This window comes from Schistocerca cancellata, chromosome 3 (genome assembly GCF_023864275.1).
Source record: "Schistocerca cancellata isolate TAMUIC-IGC-003103 chromosome 3, iqSchCanc2.1, whole genome shotgun sequence".
Lineage (NCBI taxonomy): Eukaryota > Metazoa > Arthropoda > Insecta > Orthoptera > Acrididae > Schistocerca > Schistocerca cancellata.
This window is the reverse complement of record NC_064628.1, coordinates 282,314,499-282,337,825: the sequence shown is the minus strand read 5'-3', so window position 1 is coordinate 282,337,825 and position 23,327 is coordinate 282,314,499. Positions and strand designations below refer to the sequence as shown.

At 43.5% G+C, this 23,327-nt stretch overlaps 2 protein-coding genes across 2 annotated transcripts in view; both read left to right on the top strand.

The window, feature by feature from the left end:
- The window catches only part of LOC126176265 (UDP-glucosyltransferase 2-like), a 30,253-nt gene extending 16,470 nt beyond the window's left edge, over positions 1-13,783 (top strand). Inside the window, exons 3-4 of the mRNA XM_049923412.1 lie at positions 1,919-2,378; positions 13,778-13,783. Coding sequence (XP_049779369.1) covers positions 1,919-2,378; positions 13,778-13,783 — 466 coding nt within the window. The remainder of the gene's footprint in view (positions 1-1,918; positions 2,379-13,777) is intronic.
- A 1,872-nt stretch (positions 13,784-15,655) lies between these two features.
- LOC126176264 (UDP-glycosyltransferase UGT5-like) lies at positions 15,656-21,423 on the top strand. Its single transcript, XM_049923411.1, has 6 exons — positions 15,656-15,762; positions 15,820-16,115; positions 16,197-16,416; positions 20,400-20,622; positions 21,056-21,203; positions 21,320-21,423. The coding sequence occupies exons 1-6, from the start codon at positions 15,656-15,658 to the stop codon at positions 21,421-21,423; spliced, it is 1,098 nt and encodes a 365-aa protein (XP_049779368.1).
- Positions 21,424-23,327: the final 1,904 nt, after the last annotated feature.

Sequence of the window (23,327 nt, the reverse complement as noted above, 5' to 3'; positions counted from 1 at the left end):
TAGTCCCCGCCCGGAGATCCGAAGGAGGGACTATTTTACCTCCGGAATATTTTACCCAAGAGGACGCCATCATCATTTAATCATACAGCGAAGCTGTATGCCCTCGGGAAAAATTACGGCTGTAGTTTCCCCTTGCTTTCAGCCGTTCGCAGTACCAAAACAGCAAGACCGTTTTGGTTAGTGTTACAGGGCCAGATCAGTCAATCATCCAGACTGTTGCTCCTGCAACTACTGAAAAGGCTGCTGCCCCTCATCAGGAACCACACGTTTGTCTGGCCTCTCAACAGATACCCCTCCGTTGTGGTTGCACCTACGGTACGGCTATCTGTATCGTTGAGGCACGCAAGCCTCCCCACCAACGGCAAGGTCCATGGTTCTTGGGGGGGTGGCGGGGGGTCGTGTATTTTATAAACCATAAATGCGAAAATTTTGTCTACTAATCAGGGCATCAAGTTGAGAATGAGCCTCATCGTTGAAGATGATTTTCTTCGGAAGATCATTATCCACTTATTGCTGTTCCATAACCCATTCAACGAACTCTAATCGCTGTGCGTGTTGAGCAGGCTTCAGTTCTAGACTCAAGTAGACAATTTAAGCATGAAGATGCGAATCTTACCTGAGAATACGATATAGAGTGCTTCATAAAATGCCCAATATTGAGGTCCGTGGACTCGCAGCAACACTCTCACAAACTGCTTCGATGTTTTGTGTCGAACTACTCGTTGAACGACGGCCAGAGTGTTTAAGAACAATAATTGATTCAGTCTCACTAAATTTTTCAATTAATCTGTTCACAACTGATAAAGTTAAATCAATATTCCGATCATATTTCGTACTAAAATTGAGATTTCTAACTGCCAAACCTTCATTAGTTTAAAATGTCGCTAAATTAAAAAATGTGTTGTTGTTTCCTGATTTTGATTATCCTAAACTTTCTCTTTTCCTTTGTTGTCAACACTTTACCACAAAAGTGGCGCAAAATTCAAATCTTGCATGGATTTTGGAGCATTTCATGCTTTTTGCTACTTTTCACTTAAATTTCCAAATACATCATTGTTCAAACGAAGCATGTTGTTCCTTTTTAGATTTGACATTAAGCACCATTTACAGCCATAATCAAAATTTACAGTCTTAGTATAACTTATTCCGTTTTGGACCACTTTCACACGTGAAGATCTGTTTCGTTGCGGAATGTGTTTCTCGTATTCGCCTTCATGAGCCTGTTTATTCTGTCTTTTTTGTATTGTTTTCTTTTGAAAGTGGACTGTTCTTGTTCTGACTGGAAATTACTGTGATCGACAAGGTCCTTGACTCGTGTTTTGGAACAGCGGAGTTCTTTCTAATAAACTACAACCCTGCCTTAAACCTTCGTTCCATTGGCTTGGTTTGTTGCTTCTGCATTTTCTTACTGCAGCCTTCATTTTTAAGTCTTCTCATTCCGCCTTCTCTCTCAGTGTCTCTTAGAAATCTTTCCGCCTTCGTGTATCTACCACAGTCAGTATAGTCGATAACCTGCTTTACATTTTTTCGTTTTTATTTTTACAACTTTCACTTCCAGAAGCAAGGAACTATTCATCAATGTCTCGCTAGATGTCATTCTTGCCTGTTCCTTCCTCTAACGACTTCTTTATTTGTCTGTTCTTCCTGCATCCTTGTTTGGTACTAGATACGTCAGATTGAGTTTCAGTATACCTTTGTATTACATTTTTTATGCTTTCAATTCACCATTCCTCTTTTACTCCTCGATTATATGATCATAGATTTCAGCTTCTGAAACTTCCTCAATTACGTTCCAGTTTCGTATGACAGTACATGTTTTTCCCTAATACAGACGAGAGTATTATTATTATTTTTTTTATGCGGCTGTCTGCTTTTGTTGTGCCCTTTCTTTGTTGACTTATTTTTCCTCTGTTTTCAGGTTGCAAGAGAAGTTTGATTTGGTGGTCTTGGAAACGTTCATGCTCTGGTGTTACTTCGGTTTTGTGCACAAACTGGGCTCACCGCCGATAGTGGGATTTCTCTCCGCCGGACTGACTGAGACTACGAGTAACTTCTTGGCCAATCCAATCAATCCGGCTTACATGCCGTCCCTAGCTTCGGCGTACACAGACCACATGGACTTCTGGCAGCGCATGGACAATGCCCAACTCACTCTCAGGCTGTTGCGCTCCTTCCATAACGTTATACTGCCTTTTCACGACCGGCTGATACAGGAGCATTTCGGAGCAGACATGCCCAGTCTGAGCGTTATGCTGCGCAACGTGAGTGTCATGATAACGGGAAATGACTTCGTGTTGGGTTATCCTCAGCCAGTGGTGCCCGGCATCGTGCACACAACAGGCCTGCACATCTCCAATGAGCGGAAACCATTGCCAAAGGTAAACTTTGCTCCACATGGCTCCCCCCGTCAGAGTCCTCCCTCGGGCATGGATGTGTTTTAGGGAAGCAGCCTACTCATGCCATATAGAATTCATATGCTTTCAATTGTGTGCCAGCCTAGTCCGCTGTAAGTAGCTATGACGTTATGAGTGTTGCGCAATACCTTAAAAGTAAAGTAAATATCCTGAAAGGTTAATAGTATGTCAGGAGTGATGCTAAAATGATAATGTGTGAAGTTTCAGTTTAATAACTTTAACAGTTTTTCGAAATTTGGACGTTTTATGTAAAAATCATCGGAGCTACAGGAAGGAGCTAGAAACTTCAAAATTTATATTCGGATTGCTTTTTCATTGTAATTTAATGGAAACAGCACGCTGGATCTCACAAAATAATATTTTGGTTGAAATTCATGATTTTCTGCTTTTGTGTCCTAAAAGTACGGAAGCAAGTTAGATTAAGTAAGCGAGTAGATAAAGCTAGGATGTTTAGATTTAGGTGGAATGGAGATACGCTATAATAACAAAGACGTGAGAAGTTCCTGAAAGGTAGTTATAAAACTATAGCTGTAGCGTCTCTTCAAAGGACAAGTTCAGAGCTCATCTATTGCGTGCAGTCCAACTAAAATAATTCTCTCGCCAAAAGTATTTAACCTAGCCACATCAGAATTTTATTATAGATACTTACCTGTATGCTGATTGCACAATTAAATTGAGAGCTTCATCAGCCTTCAACGAATGAAGCAATTCATTATTTAGTAACTTGAAGTGGTGCTCTACTAGCCCCAGCGGCTAGCCAGGAAGGCAAGTTTTGTCGGCTGCGCTTTCGGCGGTCCGCACCGCGGCTATATAAATAAGAGCGCTGCGACCTGCCTTCAGGCCCCAATTCTCTTCTACACTCCTGGAAATTGAAATAAGAACACCGTGAATTCATTGTCCCAGGAAGGGGAAACTTTATTGACACATTCCTGGGGTCAGATACATCACATGATCACACTGACAGAACCACAGGCACATAGACACAGGCAACAGAGCATGCACAATGTCGGCACTAGTACAGTGTATATCCACCTTTCGCAGCAATGCAGGCTGCTATTCTCCCATGGAGACGATCGTAGAGATGCTGGATATAGTCCTGTGGAACGGCTTGCCATGCCATTTCCACCTGGCGCCTCAGTTGGACCAGCGTTCGTGCTGGACGTGCAGACCGCGTGAGACGACGCTTCATCCAGGCCCAAACATGCTCAATGGGGGACAGATCCGGAGATCTTGCTGGCCAGGGTAGTTGACTTACACCTTCTAGAGCACGTTGGGTGGCACGGGATACATGCGGACGTGCATTGTCCTGTTGGAACAGCAAGTTCCCTCGCTGGTCTAGGAATGGTAGAACGATGGGTTCGATGGCAGTTTGGATGTACCGTGCACTATTCAGTGTCCCCTCGACGATCACCAGTGGTGTACGGACGGTGTAGGAGATCGCTCCCCACACCATGATGCCGGGTGTTGGCCCTGTGTGCCTCGGTCGTATGCAGTCCTGATTGTGGCGCTCATCTGCACGGCGCCAAACACGCATACGACCATCATTGGCACCAAGGCAGAAGCGACTCTCATCGCTGAAGACGACACGTCTCCATTCGTCCCTCCATTCACGCCTGTCGCGACACCACTGGAGGCGGGCTGCACGATGTTGGGGCGTGAGCGGAAGACGGCCTAACGGTGTGCGGGACCGTAGCCCAGCTTCATGGAGACGGTTGCGAATGGTCCTCGCCGATACCCCAGGAGCAACAGTGTCCCTAATTTGCTGGGAAGTGGCGGTGCGGTCCCCTACGGCACTGCGTAGGATCCTACGGTCTTGGCGTGCATCCGTGCGTCGCTGCGGTCCGGTCCCAGGTCGACGGGCACGTGCACCTTCCGCCGACCACTGGCGACAACATCGATGTACTGTGGAGACCTCACGCCCCTCGTGTTGAGCAATTCGGCGGTACGTCCACCCGGCCTCCCGCATGCCCACTATACGCCCTCGCTCAAAGTCCGTCAACTGCACATACGGTTCACGTCCACGCTGTCGCGGCATGCTACCAGTGTTAAAGACTGCGATGGAGCTCCGTATGCCACGGCAAACTGGCTGACACTGACGGCGGCGGTGCACAAATGCTGCGCAGCTAGCGCCATTCGACGGCCAACACCGCGGTTCCTGGTGTGTCCGCTGTGCCGTGCGTGTGATCATTGCTTGTACAGCCCTCTCGCAGTGTCCGGAGCAAGTATGGTGGGTCTGACACACCGGTGTCAATGTGTTCCTTTTTCCATTTCCAGGAGTGTAGATTCGTATCAGCGCCCACCACGTGTCGGAAGCCGCGTCGCATCTGTGCAGTTGCAAGGAAGAGCCTTGGATGCCGTATTACGTAACTCGGTATGCACGTAACAATGAGTTCGCATTGGGGTAAAGTGTTAATTGCGGAACGACTTCAGTGGTTTATTTTCAGTTTGCGTACGTCGTATTTTCATGTGTCACCGTAGGACAGACCTTCTATCATTACTAGCATGGCGATTAATGAGTATTAACATTAAATTTTGGCGCGCATTCACTTTGAACATTTACATCGATAACGATTATTGAACAGTTTCGTTATCTAGGGATAATAGGATCCGTGCAATAGACTCTGAACAGCTCTGATAGTACAAGAGCTGATAGTAACATTGCTTGGGTAAACTTTTGTCTGGAACTTTACGCTTTATCGTTTTCAGAATATAGTGAAAATTGTTATAGTAAACTGCATTTTCTACGACTCCCAGATATCATCCTAAATCCTCAGCGTAATGAACTTCAATGATCAATAACTTTATTTCTCCTTCAGAGTGGGCACAGTGAACTTTAATTACAGGCATCACATTTTTGCTAATCACTTTGTGGTTGCCAACATTGTAGGTAGAGAGCCTGTGTTGAGAACAGCTACAATAGAAATTTTTCCACCCGCGACCCCACATATGTTGCATCGGCCGGGAAAAATACTGTTAAACTGAGTGAAAGTAAACTGAGTGAAAGTGAGTGAAAAGTAAAATCAATTATCCGGATTCGGGAGTGAAATGCGACACGCAACTGAACAATAGAACAGTGATAAACAGTGTTACATGTGCACGTTAATGACACCTTTGGATTATAATGCATCTGGATTGTCGAAACTGGCTCTGAATCTAGCCATGCCGCCAGCATCACAAGAAGCCAGTTTCGCCCCACCGCAGTCGTTCGTCGGTGCGACCGCAGCCCCGCCTGCTGTTGCAAGCCATGCACACACACACAGTAGCTGTCGAGGTGCCGTCTGCAATTCAACATGTAGCTCTGGCATCACCATACGTCATGCGAAAGGAACTAAGTTAAGTGAAAAGCTGTTCAACTAACCTTCGCTAAAAGACTGTCGGCGATGGAACCGCCAAAAGAAGCTGAGGTTAAAATTAAATCAGAACTAATGTCTGATGAAGAAAGTGCAAATCCTTACAACGGTTCAGATGTAAATGTGATTGAAAATAGTGATGTTAAAGTGAAATTCGAACCATTGTCTCCTGACAATAATGTGAAAAGAGGCAACGATTCAATAATAGAAACCCCTGCAGTAAAGCAGAAATCAGAGATTGTTAATTTACTGGATGATAGTTTCTCTGATGATTTAAAAATGAAACAGTCATCAGACGTGGTAGTGTTTAAAAAGGGGAAGTTGGATATAACAGATCAATCAGATGTTTCATTTAGTTTTGATGATACTGGTATTATGTCTAGTTTTTCGTCACCTGAGTGTGATATGAAACCAGCTAATGAGCAACGCAAAGACACTGGGGCAATTGATTTAAATGTAATATTGCAGGCAATATCAGCCAGTAATGTTAAAATGACAGCTGAATTAAAATCTGATATAACTGAGGTAAATAACAGGATTGTGGCCACCCAAACTAATTTTAGTAAACGGTTTGAGGTAATGGACAATAAATTAGAATCCACTGAAGCAGAATTAGAAACTTCCTTCAAGGCTGGCTGCAATAAGTTGAAAGACGATTTAAAAGCTGAACTCAAAGCAGATCTGGACAGTTTAAATTAAAAGATTGATTCCAACCATGCTGACGTTAAGGAAAAGGTTGCTCAGCAATTATCTGAGTTGCATAAAACGGTAAAGTCCGAAGTTGCCGAGGTTCGCAAAGAGTTCCAAAAGGAAGATGCGAAACTGGAGCAGAAGTTAACATAAAAGATAGAGGCGGAATCTGAACTGTGCTCAGATAGATTTAAAGATGTTAATGTAAAAGTGAACATATGTCAAGCAGAGGAAGAAGCAATTAAGACTGATACTACACATGTTGTGCAAAAAGTAGGTAATGTTGAAATGAAAGAAACTACTAGTACTAACATTGCTAAAATTGGGATTAAAGTAGCTTCAGTAGCTTCTGGTAATGGTAGTGTACAACAAGTTGTAGCTGCAAACGCCGCTTTTATCGGGTGTCGGCAGTTCTTACGGTTCGATCCAGACAAAAATATCCATCCGCTAGACTTCTGGAACGATTTTGAAGATGTGTTTCCATCAGTTTGGTCTCAACGCAAGAAAATTTCATTTATTAGAAGTCATTTGGCAGGTGATGCCATGCGTTGGTCATCTGATGTCATGTTGAAGTGTAGCACATTAGTGGAATTTAAGACAGGATTCATTAATGAATACAGAGAGAATTTTGCAGTGGGAAACGCTTCAATGCAGGCAGGGAATCTATCAAAGAGTTTGCCAGACATTGTATTTCACGTCTGTCACATTTGACGGAAAAGCTGAAACCTGAAATCATAATACTAGGTCTTGAAGCTAAATTGCCATGGTATTGGAAAACTAGAATCATATCCGCCCCTAGAGACAATCTTGACCGTTTCATTGAATATCTAGAACGTGTAGAGCGTGTTACTGCCAATGAGGAGCTGGTACGTAATAATAGAAATAGTAATAGCACTAATAGTAATTTTAAGAATGAGCAGAATGGCAATGTATACATCCGAACAGTAGGTGTTCGCGCCGGCCGGTGTGGTCGAGCGGTTCTAGGCGCTTCAGTCTGGAACCGCGCGACCGCTACGGTCGCAGGTTCTAATCCTGCCTCGGGCATAGATGTGTGTGATGTCCTTACGTTATTTAGGTTTAAGTAGTTCTAAGTTCTAGGGGACTGATGACCTCAGATGTTAAGTCCCATAATGCTCAGAGCCAATTGAACCAGTAGGTGTTCGCCATCCTAAGAAAGGTAGGAAATGGAGAAATAATAACCATAACCAACAATGGCAACCTGATGATAGTAATTTTGTACGTAACGAAAATGTGCAGGTAAACAACAGTGTTGAAAGTAATGCTGTTCCAGTTAACAATAATGGCACTAAGAGAAACAGTAGTCGGCAGAGGCACTAAAACCAATTCCCGTGTATGAGGACACTGTCGCTCACCAGACGGTTGCTTTTCCTAAGCCAGTAATTACAGCGATTGGTAAGACAGATCAAAATACTCAAACCGAGCAATTGGATGATGAGTTGGTAGCATCCAATGATACAGCAGAAATATTAAACCACTCACAGTATTTAGTTGATACCGTGTTAGAGACCCTTTCTAAGTGGAAAGAGCAAGAGAAGGCGCAGCACCGTAATGTTAGGGAAGAGCTACAAAGTACTGTATTGTCAAGTGAAGAAGCAGAAGAAATTCATGCTTACATTTACGATGAGAAGAATGTGCCCTTATCTAAAGTGCCTGTGCACGATGTTGATACTGTGCTGATAGATTTAGAGCAGGAGGTAAGTAAAAATGTAGAGGGTAGCCTATTGTGGGTCGATGAACCCAGTGCCTGTGACAAGTTGTCACTTGAGAAGGAACCCGACGATAATAATGAAAGTGGTTTAGCTGTAACTTGTGTTATGCCCGGTCTGGAGGCGCAGAGTCGTTCCGACCACAATAACTTTGGTCACGTTCAGCAAACTACACTCCTGGAAATTGAAATAAGAACACCGTGAATTCATTGTCCCAGGAAGGGGAAACTTTATTGACACATTCCTGGGGTCAGATACATCACATGATCACACTGACAGAACCACAGGCACATAGACACAGGCAACAGAGCATGCACAATGTCGGCACTAGTACAGTGTATATCCACCTTTCGCAGCAATGCAGGCTGCTATTCTCCCATGGAGACGATCGTAGAGATGCTGGATGTAGTCCTGTGGAACGGCTTGCCATGCCATTTCCACCTGGCGCCTCAGTTGGACCAGCGTTCGTGCTGGACGTGCAGACTGCGTGAGACGACGCTTCATCCAGTCCCAAACATGCTCAATGGGGGACAGATCCGGAGATCTTGCTGGCCAGGGTAGTTGACTTACACCTTCTAGAGCACGTTGGGTGGCACGGGATACATGCGGACGTGCATTGTCCTGTTGGAACAGCAAGTTCCCTTGCCGGTCTAGGAATGGTAGAACGATGGGTTCGATGACGGTTTGGATGTACCGTGCACTATTCAGTGTCCCCTCGACGATCACCAGTGGTGTACGGCCAGTGTAGGAGATCGCTCCCCACACCATGATGCCGGGTGTTGGCCCTGTGTGCCCCGGTCGTATGCAGTCCTGATTGTGGCGCTCACCTGCACGGCGCCAAACACGCATACGACCATCATTGGCACCAAGGCAGAAGTGACTCTCATCGCTGAAGACGACACGTCTCAATTCGTCCCTCCATTCACGCCTGTCGCGACACCACTGGAGGCGGGCTGCACGATGTTGGGGCGTGAGCGGAAGACGGCCTAACGGTGTGCAGGACCGTGGCCCAGCTTCATGGAGACGGTTGCGAATGGTCCTCGCCGATACCCCAGGAGCAACAGTGTCCCTAATTTGCTGGGAAGTGACGGTGCGGTCCCCTACGGCACTGCGTAGGATCCTACGGTCTTGGCGTGCATCCGTGCGTCGCTGCGGTCCGGTCCCAGGTCGACGAGCACGTGCACCTTCCGCCGACCACTGGCGACCACATCGATGTACTGTGGAGACCTCACGCCCCACGTGTTGAGCAATTCGGCGGTACGTCCACCCGGCCTCCCGCATGCCCACTATACGCCCTCGCTCAAAGTCCGTCAACTGCACATACGGTTCACGTCCACGCTGTCGCGGCATGCTACCAGTGTTAAAGACTGCGATGGAGCTCCGTATGCCACGGCAAACTGGCTGACACTGACGGCGGCGGTGCACAAATGCTGCGCAGCTAGCGCCATTCGACGGCCAACACCGCGGTTCCTGGTGTGTCCGCTGTGCCGTGCGTGTGATCATTGCTTGTACAGCCCTCTCGCAGTGTCCGGAGCAAGTATGGTCGGTCTGACACACCGGTGTCAATGTGTTCTTTTTTCCATTTCCAGGAGTGTAAATGTAATGAAGTCGTGCGGTTTTTTGATTTGAAATTAGCAGACTGACTGTAAAAGGCAGCTGAAAATGTTGTTCAGGAAACCCCTACACACCTTGATCTACTTGTAATGAAGACAGATGTCGATCACTTTAGCTGCAGACAAATCCAACAGGAACTGTTGGATGAATTTGATGAACCACCTGTACAACTTTCCATGTTAGAGCTCATTTTATTACTTCTCTTCAAATCACATTAATCATGGAATGGAAACACACAGCAACAGAACGTACCAGCGTGACTTCAAACACTTTGTTACAGGAAATGTTCAAAATGTCCTCCGTTAGCGAGGATACATGCATCTACCCTCCGTCGCATGGAATCCCTGATGCGCTGATGCAGCCCTGGAGAATGGCGTACTGTATCACAGCCGTCCACAATACGAGCACGAAGAGTCTCTACATTTGGTACCGGGGTTGCGTAGACAAGAGCTTTCAAATGCCACCATAAATGAAAGTCAAAGGGGTTGAGGTCAGGAGAGCGTGGAGGCCATGGAATTGGTCCGCCTCTACCAATCCATCGGTCACCGAATCTGTTGTTGAGAAGCGTACGAACACTTCGACTGAAATGTGCAGGAGCTCCATCGTGCATGAACCACATGTTGTGTCGTACTTGTAAAGGCACATGTTCTAGCAGCACAGGTAGAGTATCCCGTACGAAATCATGATAACGTGCTCCATTGAGCGTAGGTGGACGAAACTAAATGAGCTCTAACATGGAAATTAAGCGTTTCCGGACACATGTCTACATAATATCTTTTCTTTATTTGTGTCTGAGGAATGTTTCCTGAAAGTTTGGCCGTACCTTTTTGTAACACTCTGTATATAAATTTTAGGAAGAACCTTGGTAATATTATGGTACAAAGTGTTGTATTATAGGAAATGGTTCCACAGTAATAGTAAAGAGATATGCAAATTCGTTTGTAAGCAGAAGCTGAAGTGGCAATGAGACCTATTGTATGCATTAGAGCTAACTAGTAAACAGTAGAAGAGATTGCTTAGTGTTATGGAATATATGCAGATAAGTTGTAATGATGAACTCACCTTGTATAGCAAGGAATGGCAATAATAATTGAATTGAACAGTGTTTGTGGTTGAGACGTGAAGGACACGTCCTTGAAGTATTTATAAGGTTGGAGCTGGCCATTATTTTGGTGTAGTATGTGCTAGGATACGCCTACACGTATTAAGGTTATGAGTTGGAGATGTGAATGCGACCGTAGGTACCCTTATGTTAGATGCGACAAAGCAGCTCATGGTGTCCTATAGGTTTAAGGAATTCAGCATAACGCATATCCAAGATTACTTAATGCACTTTAGTCAAGAGAGACTACCTGTGGTTTCCGCATCTGATCGAATGGAAATGGGTTGCCACGTAAGAGAACTGATCAGCTGCACTACACCATAGAAATGAAATCAGTGTGCTATCCTGTGCTTTAAACTGTTAATAGAGTGAGTATTACATAGGTACATGCACTAGCAACGCAATTGAATAACATAACTGCAAACGTGAAACATTATTAATAGCTCAGCATAATTAAACTTGAAAGGTCTCTGTTGGATTGTTTTCATGTTAATTTCTTAAAACTGTTGTCTTTTACGGCATACATTCCACTTCTAAATTTCCTGTGGAGTTTCTGATTATCTTGGAGGAGACTGAGCAGTGGAACGTGTTACTTTTACACATAAACAAGAACGATCTGTCGCACTACTACACTTTAAAACACAGTTTATATGTAATTCATGTCACACAGTCTCACATGGAACCCACAACCGCTTTATTTTATATACTGTATATGTAAAGATACTGTCATCCCCCTTCCCTTCTGTGTGAAAGGATGCATTTGCAAATGTGTTTCTAGTTGCATGCCTGATGGTAGCAGACAAGCCTGTCTGCTAGAGAACAGTAGGACCAACGTCGGAACAGGTAGCAACACTTTCTATAAGCAAAGAGGTTTCTATTCTTAGTGTGGTCCTGTCTGTCCCTTGTCATGTTGGTATAGGAAGCTGCCTCTCTGGTCACTTCCGTTTGTATCTGTGAAGCACCCTCAGTAGGGGCCCATGGCAGTCGGTCCACAGCGAGTTTCTGAAGTGGTAAGATCTCCGGCTAAGCGCGTCTCTGCTAAGCCCATTGGACAATGGATTTCCTAAGTTCAGCCTAACTGAAAATTTAATCACCTTTATTTCAGGTTTAGATCTAAAATATCTAATATTATCTTAAATTGCAATGCAGTGTAATTCGAGTGTGAAGTTCAGAATATCTTCCAGTAGTTGCTTTGTCACTATTTTGTGAGTGGAACCACGTGTTGATGATACGTTTACTCTAACTAAGATCATCAATCTTAAATGCGAATGTGCATGAGATTATAACGTCTCGTCTTGACAATATTTTTCAATATTGCAACTTTTCTTTATGTTCAACCCACGTGGCGTGTACTTTGTGAGCCCAGTACCATGTGCTTTTACAATTGTTTGGCCCATCAGGTTAATAGTAAGACGATAGTAACCAGTTAGAGGTTTTTCTTTTGTAAAATGCGTTTCGATGTAATTTATTTTAATTATCAAAATTATTGGGGAGTTACACTCTTGATGTAAGCCAAGTTGACCACGTGAAGCATGTGGTGTAAGCATCAAAGTAGCACTCAGCTATTCTTTTCGGGAAGATTTCACAGAGAGTTAGTATGAATTTAGTATACCAGTGGTGGTAATTTCATGACAGACAGGATTGCGCTACGAACGTAACTTCTTATGACGAAAATTGAATCGGTTGGTTGTGGGTAATTTCCTCTAGCATATGTTTCAACGTTCTTCGTGTGTTATTTAATGAATGCAGTGTTGTATGCAGTCTCCCAATCTTGGCTCCATATTTGATGTGTTCCGTAAGATTACAAACTTCCATTTTCACAATCCTAAATAAGGCACCAGTTTAGTTATGAATCAAGTTTAATATGCTGAAATTTTAACGGTACAATGATCAATGTTAAAATTAATGTCTAAATATACGGTTGTCGTAAGATAACTATTACAAGATTATAATTAATGTTAGTCTGGTTGGTAATTCGGTAAACTAGACTGGATACCTGGTGAAACAGTTGCTCAGTAATGCAAGGATAACTTCCCCAGAGAGCTCACAGCTTTTAACCCGCTTTTATTATCTTGAATATCAGCACCGCTTTCAGAACAACTTAATGCTAGAACATTACAAACTTCAATGAAATGTGGAACTGATACAGCAGCGAATTAATAATAAGTTACTTTAATAATCGACTAATCATAGTGTTTTTTGAACACTGAGCAATTGTACCCCTATTACCACAAGTTACTCAAATGTACAGAGAAGCTAAGAATGACAACTAATAGTTATGTATACTCATACCGTCTCTAAGAATGAGATAGTTGACAATGAGTCAGCCTGTAAATAAATACAGTTGTGTCAGGAATGTACCAAGCATTGGTTCGGTGTTCCGGCCTAGAAATAATAATTTAAGATGTGAAGGTTTCATGACTGGGCATAAATTTTTCTTTAGAACGTGATTAATGGCGTATTGAGCCATTTGTTTACCGATTTAGTTACAGTAAAGTAACCATGAGATTGAAATAGAAAACCGTTCTGTTAACTTTGTTTCAGTAAAGAGTTGAAAGGTAAAATGTATATTCCCCATTTCATTGTCACCCTCCCTTAGCTATTAAGTGAACGGAGTCTTAGGCACTTTTTTTTGTTTGTTCTACTGGAGAAACCAGATAATGGCAGCCTGGTAGCTGCGTGAAAGCGTGGAGTGACTTGGACACAACTCATAGTGACCCCTCCCCTTTCCCCATTGTAGTATAGAGTGGACGTGAAGTACGCACACCATAGCAACTTCCCCCCTCTTCCCTTGTGAATCGTAATGTAGAACGCCAGCCAAAGCGGCTAAAACAACCTATGTAAAAGTGGAAGTTTGTGATTCGTGAAATTCTCTTTCAGGTGTAGAAATTTTTCCACCCTCCACCCCACAGTGTGTCGTCCTTAGCGTAAGTTAGTTTAAGTTAGATTAAGTAGTGTGTAAGTTTAGGGACGGATGATCTCAGAAGTTTGGTCCCATAAGATCTCACCAAAATTTCCAATTCTTGTAAAATTTTCGAGAACTATATAGCACGAAAACAAGCAGATAATTTCAAGCAACATAATCCAGTTGAGCTTTGGCAACAACTGAGAGACTGATACTTCCTCCTGCCTCAGACGAGACGCTCTCCGGGTCTCAAAGTGGAGAGACTAGTGATTTTTAAAATATAGAAGCCGATAATTTGACATGGAATGCTGCAGACATGGAGACTGGCTGGGGTGAGATCTCAGGTACGAAACTAACGTGAAGCTCCCTAGAAATTCCAACACAAGCAACATTCCATCAGGACGTGCATATGTCGTTCCATAATCCGCTTTTTCGCCGTTATTGTCGGCGATGAGGCATAGGACTGGTGGGTAACTTTTCTGTAGTTTGTCAAGAGGACCGTTCTCCAACTTAGTACTTAAGAGTAGTGACTCGATTCCTTTTCGTTACTAAATTTCCATTAGGTTTTCTTCATTACCGCTTAGCTCCAAACATATATCCTACGACGGTTTAAAGTTAACCGTAAAATGCGGTGCACGGAATAAGGTATGTGTGGTAAGAAATATCAAAATTATGTTATGGAGAACGTGTTTCCCCATTTTCGTAGGTGTTCGTGAAATGTTCCCTAGACGTATTCTGTCAAATGCTTATATATTTTGCCTAGTACGGATGAACGTCATATCAGAATGATGTGAAGAGCTTGTATTGTTATGGATATTCTCGAAGTAAGGAGATGGAGTAACATGAAACTCGAAAAAATGTCTTCAGGTCAGCGAAGCGTCATTATGCCGCTCGTCCATTGTAATCAGTAAGCAGGTGGACATCGGCTAATCTCGGCCAGTAATTCTGTGAATGGGACAAATTACTTTCCAAACAATACTCACGGCGCATGCTATCGAAATTTACAATGTTTTGCAGATATTTCCAGTGCAGTACAGGTAAACTGGAATAAGAAATCAAACGAAATGCAACTAATCTGTTGCGATCCACCAGAGACCACAAGTCATTTATTGTAAAACACAAAATATCCCCAAACATTTAGCGCATTTTTTTTCTGAGTTCAGTTCACCCTTCCAAAACACTTCATACTCTTTTAATAAGTGAATTTTACTTGAAATGGAGTTGCCAAGTTCTCGCAGTTCAGTTACTAAACACCTGTCCGTTTCTCCAGTGAAACTAAGAACTGGCTTCAAGCTACGCCCAAAGCGAGGACTCGTGTTGCACCGTGACACTTTCAGTCAGTTCTATTCACCTAGGTTCGGCAGACACTTTCTGTCTCAGTTCTATTGACCTTTGTTCTGCAGAGACTTTCTGTCAGTTCTAGTGACCTTGGTTCGGCAGCAACAAAAAAAAAAAAATCCTTGTGTTTGTAAATTTCAGCTGTATCCCATTTGTTGCCAAGATCACCACTACCTACAGTACAGCTGCCAATCTAATGCAACTCTACGACGTCAAATCTGTCTCCGCGACTAAGTGACAGTACGATGTCTGTGGACAGAGGAACTAGAATGCTCACACAGCTAAGGAACTGTTCGTGTTAACACATTAGCGGATGATAGTTTTTCGACCTGGAACCGTGTTCTTATAATGTGCCTCTGCCTCATGAGGACATCTGATGAGTTACTTGAGGAGGGAATAATGGCTGCAGTCTACAAATGGAATGACTTTAAGAAGTGAATGCAGCAATGATGTTAGTGAAATTAGAGAACTGGGGTATCGTCAAAGGTTGAGATGCTGATTTGGACTTGACCAACATGAAGGAACCATCTTCTAATTTGCTTGGAGTGATGTACGGGAACTGTGTTACAGATTCTCAAGATGACGGGATAGCGTTACGACAAAGAACGGAGACAAGGGCGATGTAGGCCTACAGGCCAATATGCTAAAGACCCGTATCAGTTTTTATATATTTCGCTAGTACTCTAGCCATTGCGCTTTGCTTAAACGCTCTTCATGAAAAGAAATTTCTGATATCTAGTTCCATTCCGCAGGACATTCAGCAATTCTTGGACGGAGCGGAGGAGGGGTTCATATTCTTCAGCTTAGGGTCTAACATCAAGAGCAGTAATCTTCCTGAGACTATGAGGAATAATTTAATGAAGGCCTTCGCCCAAATCCCACAAAGGGTATTGTGGAAATTCGAGCTGGACAATCTCCCTGGGAAACCTGACAACGTCATGATATCCAAATGGCTGCCACAGAGAGATATACTCGGTATGAAACAACACGCAATACGTTTTCCGTTGCCAGTACTGCTGTCGCAGCATTGACGAGGTAAATCTTAATCTGTTGCAGCTCATCGCAACATTAGGCTCTTCTTCACACACGGTGGACTACTGAGCTTCAGCGAAGCGGCGTATTTCGGAGTACCACTTCTCGCTATGCCAGTGTTTGGTGACCAGAGGTACAACGTCGCCAAGATGACGTCAGCAGGTGTAGGAGAGAAAATAGAGTTTGGAGAACTCACCACGGATTCTGTACTGCGAGCAATACGGCACGTTATCGAAAATCCGAGGTAAGTCTGGCTTGCAAACAGCAGCCTGCCCTCAAAGAAGTCCGATCACTGTGTTAACTGAGAGGAAGAAAAAGAAAAAAATTATGTGACAGAAACATCTCAGGGATACACACAATTACAGGTCTTTATTAACGAGTTCATTCTGTTGTAGAACTTTGAAACGCGTTATATGTTCGCATATTATGCCCTTCCAAAAGCTAGAAATATCCTGTTTAGGAATAATCACATATTCCGCAAACAACGATCATCCGAAATCCAAGCAGAAGGTGTCGGCGCTCAGGTTGATGCCGTGTTTCTTGACTTCCAAAAGGCATGCGACACTTTCCTCGTTGCCGCTTAGTAAACAAAAGAGAGCGTATCTAATGTTAAGCTAGCTTTGCGGTTGCATTGCCGGGGTACGTTGCAAACAGAACATACCATGTCATTCTTAACGGAGAGACATCTCCAGACGTAAAAGCTTACTGAAAAGATGTGTTATAGGACCATTGCTGTTCACAATATATATTACTAAAGATTTAGAGGATATCGCCGTAAGCTTCATGTGGTTGTTCGTTGATAGTGCTGTCGTATACATGTTGTAACGGAAAGGTCTGCCCAAACAGGAAACCGTCATCACACGTTGAGGAATAAAACGTGTTACAAGTACATGGGTCCGGAGACGCCTGGTTTCCATGTTAGTGATCATTTTCTACTTCATAATCACATTAATCACGGGACACACACAGAAGCACAACGTACGAGCATTACATAAATGTTTTCTTGCGTAAAAGTTACAATTCTTAGGTTCACTGCCAGTGTTTGTTGTTCCAATTGAAAGAAGGTAATATTGACATGTGACTCCCTTCAAATGCTTGTGCTGACATGCGACTAACTTCACTCCTTATGTTAACATCCGATTAACGTAATTGCTTGTGTTGACATAAAACTAACTTCATTGCTCTACTGACATCAGTCACGTAGCACGTAGCATCAGCTTTTCGGTGTTCAGCATGTACTGTGCAAACACGAAGCGTCAACCTTTTATGTTCATTACGGGCTTCATTTCCAGTACACTGCAAAGGAACTTTAGTCAGGTTCGCACATTTGCTGTAGAGATTAGCAAATGGATGATGCTCACTGTTTGTATCGGGAAAGATTTCTAGGTGTCACGACAGGAGGTTGTTTGAAACAGTTGATCGTCGTCTTAGAGAGCGTAGTACGATTAAACCTTCTACTGGTGACTGTGGAAGGCCTAAAGGACAAGGACACCTCATCTGAATGAGAAACGTCTTCGTGCGGTTGACGACAACCCTCGAGTCAGTGTAAGAGAATTAGCTGCGTCCATGATTGTCTGGAGAATGATACATGAGAACCTCCTGTATCCGTATCTTCTACATTATGTTCAGTAACTATTAGCGGCTGATCTTCCTTTGCAGATACACTTTTGCGAATGGTTCATTCAATAACGTGTCAACTCTCACTTAAGTGCAAATGTGCTGCTCATGGGTGGGGTATCGTCATTACGTGACCAGATTGTAAATTTTCACTATCAGCACATAATGGCTTTAGAGAATCCTCAAGAAATGGTGCGATCACGTCACCAACAAAGATTTTCTGTGAATGTTTGGGGTGAAGTTGTTGGTGACTGTTTCTTAGGGCTTCGTGTTCTTCGGCCCAAACTCAACGGACAAACTTACCGTGCTTCCTTAGAGAATACTCTACCTGATCTGCAGGAACATGTGCCTTTACGAGTGCGACAAATGATGTACTTCATGCATGATGGAGCTCCTCCTTATTTCAGTGTTAATGTCGGTAGACTTCTGTATAATAGATTCCGAGACAGATGAATAGATGTGGACCAATTCCTTGACCTCGATGCTCTTCGGACCTAGATCGAAAAGAAATGGTTCAAATGGCTCTGATCACTATGGGACTTATCTCCTGAGGTAATCAGTCCCCTAGAACTTAGATCTACTTAAACCTAACTGACCGAAGAACATCACACACATCCATGCCCGAGGCAGTGTTCGAACCTGCGGCCGTAGCCGTCGCACGGTTCCAGACTGTAGCGCCTAGAACCGCTCGGCCACCCCGGCCGGCACCTAGATCGACTACATTTTTATTTGTGGGGGTATTTAAAGCCTTGTCTACGGTACCCTGGTACAAAATGTAAAGAGATTTTGTTCCGGTATCTTAGAAGGCTGTAAAACAATACGCAGTTTTCAAGGGATATATCACTGCATCAGGGATTCTGTGCAACGGCGGACTGATGCATGTATCCTTGATAACGGAGGGCGTTTTGAACATTTCATTCAGGAAAGTGTTTCGTACTGTACTGATACGTGTGGTGTTCATGCGAAAGTACATTCGCGGGCACAGGAAGGATTCTTTGATTTACTCTAGAAGGAAGTGGGGTGGACGTATAACATGTAAAATACTAGTTCACTTTATTACTATGCAGACATGAAGATTTGTTTAACTTTATAGAACCAATTGTCACAGAAATGTTCTGAGTATTTACAACTGTCTCTGATTATTAAAGTGTAACATGCTGCAGACAAATTAAAAAGACTCTCCACTTGAAGATCGAGTCTCATAAGGTTCGCATAAAGTTCTACCTAAAGATGTTTAACACACTGGTGGCCTGTGTAGGACGACGCTGAGAACTGGGCTGAGCATAACTCCCGTCAGCCGTAAGCAGACGAGCCGTTGCGGTGGCGTGGAGGGGTTCTAGGAGGTGTGGCTACGTCGGCGTTTCTCATTCGTGGTGGCGGCATGCATCGACTGTACTCTTCCGCGGTTTCGTTTCGAGGTGCTAACTTTGTTCTGTCTCTGCGGGCAAAATGTTCTTCCCCTAGGGAAGAACACGCAAATAATGCGTTTCCAGATCCATGTCCATGTAACATATTTTCTTCCTTTACCCTTTAGGAATGAAAGTCCGGCCATACCTTTTTGTTACACACCGTGTAGAGATGTCGAAACGCTTGAAAATTGTAGCGAAATACAACAAGACATGCAGAGAAACGACACCTGCTTCCATAACTGGCAGCTGACCCTCAACATAAACAAATGTAATGTATTACACATAAGTAGGCAGTAAGGGCAATTATTGTGTGATTACACGATTATTGAACAGCAACTGTAAGGTGTCACGCTCATTAAATATTGTAGGCAGGAAACGGTTTAAAGTGGGTCGAGAACGGAAAATTATTAGTAGGAAAGTCAGATGTCAGACTGAGCTTCGTTGGAAGACTTCACAAGGAAGGTAGTCGACTCACGGAGGCGGTAGATTAGAAAATGCACTTTTCGACCGTTGCTTGAGTATTAGTGCTCACTCTAGTACCCTTCCAGATAGGACTTACAAAGAAAATGGAGAATACACAAAGAATGGCAGCGCGTTTCGTCAAAGGTTCACTTGGGTTAGCGCAGAAGAGACGCTCGTCGGACTCTAGCAGCAGAGGTTTTGGGTATCATCGTGTGGTTTACTATTAACATTACAAGACAGTACTTTTCCTATATGTGTATCTCTCTGAAATATAATTAAGATAAATTCAAAGACATGCGAGCTCACACGGTGGCCTTCCAACTACATCTCTTCCTGTCCACCATTTGCGAGAGGAGTAGTTAGCATTAGCAGAAAGGGGCTAATGGCAGTGGTACACAGTATACCATCTTCCACGCATAACAACGTGGCCGTGAGAGTATAAATGTAAATACAGATGTATTAACGATGCTCAATGCGGTAAAGACAGTGCCCCTCTGTTGTAGCCTGAAGACAAGCACCAGCGATTTAGAGTGATTTCAGAGTAGAGATGAAAGTCCGAGTGAGGTAAATCTGGAGCGTAGAGGAAACTAACATTAGTATTTAACTTACTTTCGATAATGAGATAATTAAAGGAAGTTCCAGATCCCAATTCCCGCTCATTACTAAAGCACCTGATGCCAGACGGTAGTTTCTCTTGAAATAAAAACCGTTTCCAGTTGAAAACGGCCTTGTGTTCCAGCTACCAGGAGAACATGAAGCGTTTATCTGCTGTGTACCGCGAGCACCAGAGCACGTCCCTGGAGAGGGCGGTGTGGTGGGTGGAGTACGTGATCCGCCAGCAGGGGGCGCCTCACCTGCGCAGTGCAGCCCTCAACCTGCACTGGTGGCAGCTGCTGCTGCTCGACGTCATAGCCTTCATACTGGCTGTGGCGGCAGTGGCGGCGTTCCTTCTCTTCAAAGTGGTGCAGTTCTGTGCTCGAGCGCTGGGCCGTAGCAAACAAAAGAAGGACTGAGTGAATATCACGTGTCGTGCCTCTGAGACGCAGTCTGATTAAAACGACGAGTTGCTAGCTGATAGGCTACAGCTACTACGTAGAAAATGCAAGTCGATTTCCTTGTTGCCACTTTTTTTATTTTTTTATTTATAAATTATTCATTTGTGTTCATAAGAACTGATACTCAACTTTCTGCAGGTTCCTAAATATTAAAAAACTGAGTAAACAATACCCAATCTAACACCAACCAGCATCAGTATGAGGAGAGCTATCATTAAGGTTTAGCGTACAGTGTGTAAAGAAGTCATCAGAGACTGCTAGAAAAGGATTGGTGAAGCCCGTTATTACAGAAAGCAGTCAGGCATGACATCAAGAAAGCATGTGCCTGAAACTGTGGTAGGTCGTTTGGCCAGTATTTGTGGCACGTGAGAGTACTGATAGAGGCACGATCATTTCCTGTAGTTCAAACATATTAAGGAATGCTTATCAAGCAATGTATGATAATGTTCCTCATACAGATCAACTGCAGACAAAAGAAATGAATCAAGGCAATCGCCATTTAATGATAGATGGAGCTCTTTCTCTGTAATTGCCTTCGGTTTTTAGTATTTTACTCTTCAGGTAGATGTTCACACCTCTCATTAAGACAGGGTTCTTTTCTTAGCTCAGATGCAAACGGGTAATAATAATTGTAGTCCTATACCATCTGGCATGAAACAAGGAAAGGCCATGTCGTCTTATGGATTACCACGACTTAGGAAGACATGAAAAGCGTGATATGGTAATTTGCAATGATTTTCAGAAAATCGAGGATACACTATGGATTTTATAAAATAAAGTGTGCTCATTTTCAATTCCAGAAAGTTCGTTTCTGAAACGTTTGTCATGGGCAGTGTGAAATATATTATATAATACTGAAATTAAATTCATTCTTCAATAAAGATGGTATTTCAATTTATTATACTGCGCTGGAGCCAAAATTGTAATTTTTGTTGTATAGTTCTATATTAATTTCATTCTGATATTATTTACTTCACTTCCTTGAGTTTGAAACTAGTTTCATGTGTAACAGAAATGGATGTATTATTATTCAAGCTATTAAGTTATATGCTTTTTAATATGGATAACATTCAATTTAAAACACTACAAACAGGAAGTTTGTATTCGGATTCCTCAAAGCCTGGAAAAAAAAATTTTCAAACTACAAGTGAAAACGAATTTCTTACATCTGAACTTATCCAAAGTAAACGCCTCATTATCATCTGTTTTCACCAATTGCGGTATAATACACTGATGGAAGAAAATCACAGCACCAAAACATAATTAATGTGGAGTAATGAAATTTCCGGAATACATTTGTCTAGGTAACATATTTAAGTCATTAACATTGCAAGATCACAGATTACTGTAAGTGCGAGATAATCCATTGGCAACGTGAAATACTGGTTCATTAATAACCGGCGTAACCGTCAGAATGATGAATGCTAGCGTGCAAAACGTGCTTGCATTGTCTTTTACAAGTGACTGAAGTCAGCTTGTGGGATGGAATTCCATGGCTCTTGCACTTAGTCGGTCAATACAAGAACGGTTAATGCTGTTTGTGGATGACGCTGGAGTTATCGTCAGATGATGTCCCATGTTTGCTGGATTGGACAGAGATCTGTTGATCAATCGGCCCGAGGTAACATGTCGACACTCTGTAGAGCATGTTGGATTAGCCACAGCAGCAGTACGTGGGCGAGTGTTATCCTGTTGGAAAAGACGCTCTGGAGTGCTGTTCAGCACAACAGGTCGAATCGAATCAGCACACTGACGTACAAATTGGCAGTCAGACTCCGTGAGATATCCACGAGAGTGCTCCTGCTGTCATCCAAAATCGCAGCCCAGACCATAACTCCAGGTACAGGCCCAGTGTGTCTACCACCAAACAGGTTGACTGCAGGCCCTCAACTAGCCTGCTTCTAATCAGCGGCCACTACTGGCACCGAGGCAGAACCAGCCTTCATCAGGCAAAGCTCCATCCTGCCCTCCTGTGAGCTCTTACTTGATACCATGAAGTTGCAAACGGCAGTGGTTGGGGGCAGTGGAATGCACGCTGCAGGGCGTCTGTCTCGGTGCTGTCCTTGAAGTAACCGATTTGCAACAGTTCGTTGTGTAACTGTGCTGCAACTGCTTGCTCTAATTACAACTACAGATGCAGTACGATGCAAAAGAGCGATACGAGGAACACGACGTTCCTCACTTTTCGTGTGATCTCCCTGACTTATCCATTACCTCGTACTCGAATTCGCTGAGTTTAAGTGCCCACCGAATTAATCTATTAGATGGATCTTTCAAACCCAGTAACCATTTCAATGAGGCGTGATCTGTGAGGATCTTGCTATCATTCAGATAAAACCGAAAATGTGTAATACCAACATTTCTTTCTCCGTTCTTGAGTAGTTACGCTCCGCCTTGTTCAACTACCTTGAAGCTTAAGCTACCGGATGTTCCTGACCATCTACCACTTAATTGCGTAAGCTTCGGCGACTAGAGTCAGTCGACATAAAAGTTGTCTGGGTACGGTACCACGTCATAATGTATAAAACTACTGCTACTGGAGAAAAACCAACGTTTCGGCCACGGTTGCAGGGACCTTCTTCTGGATCTACTGGTGCGTTCTGGCTAACCAA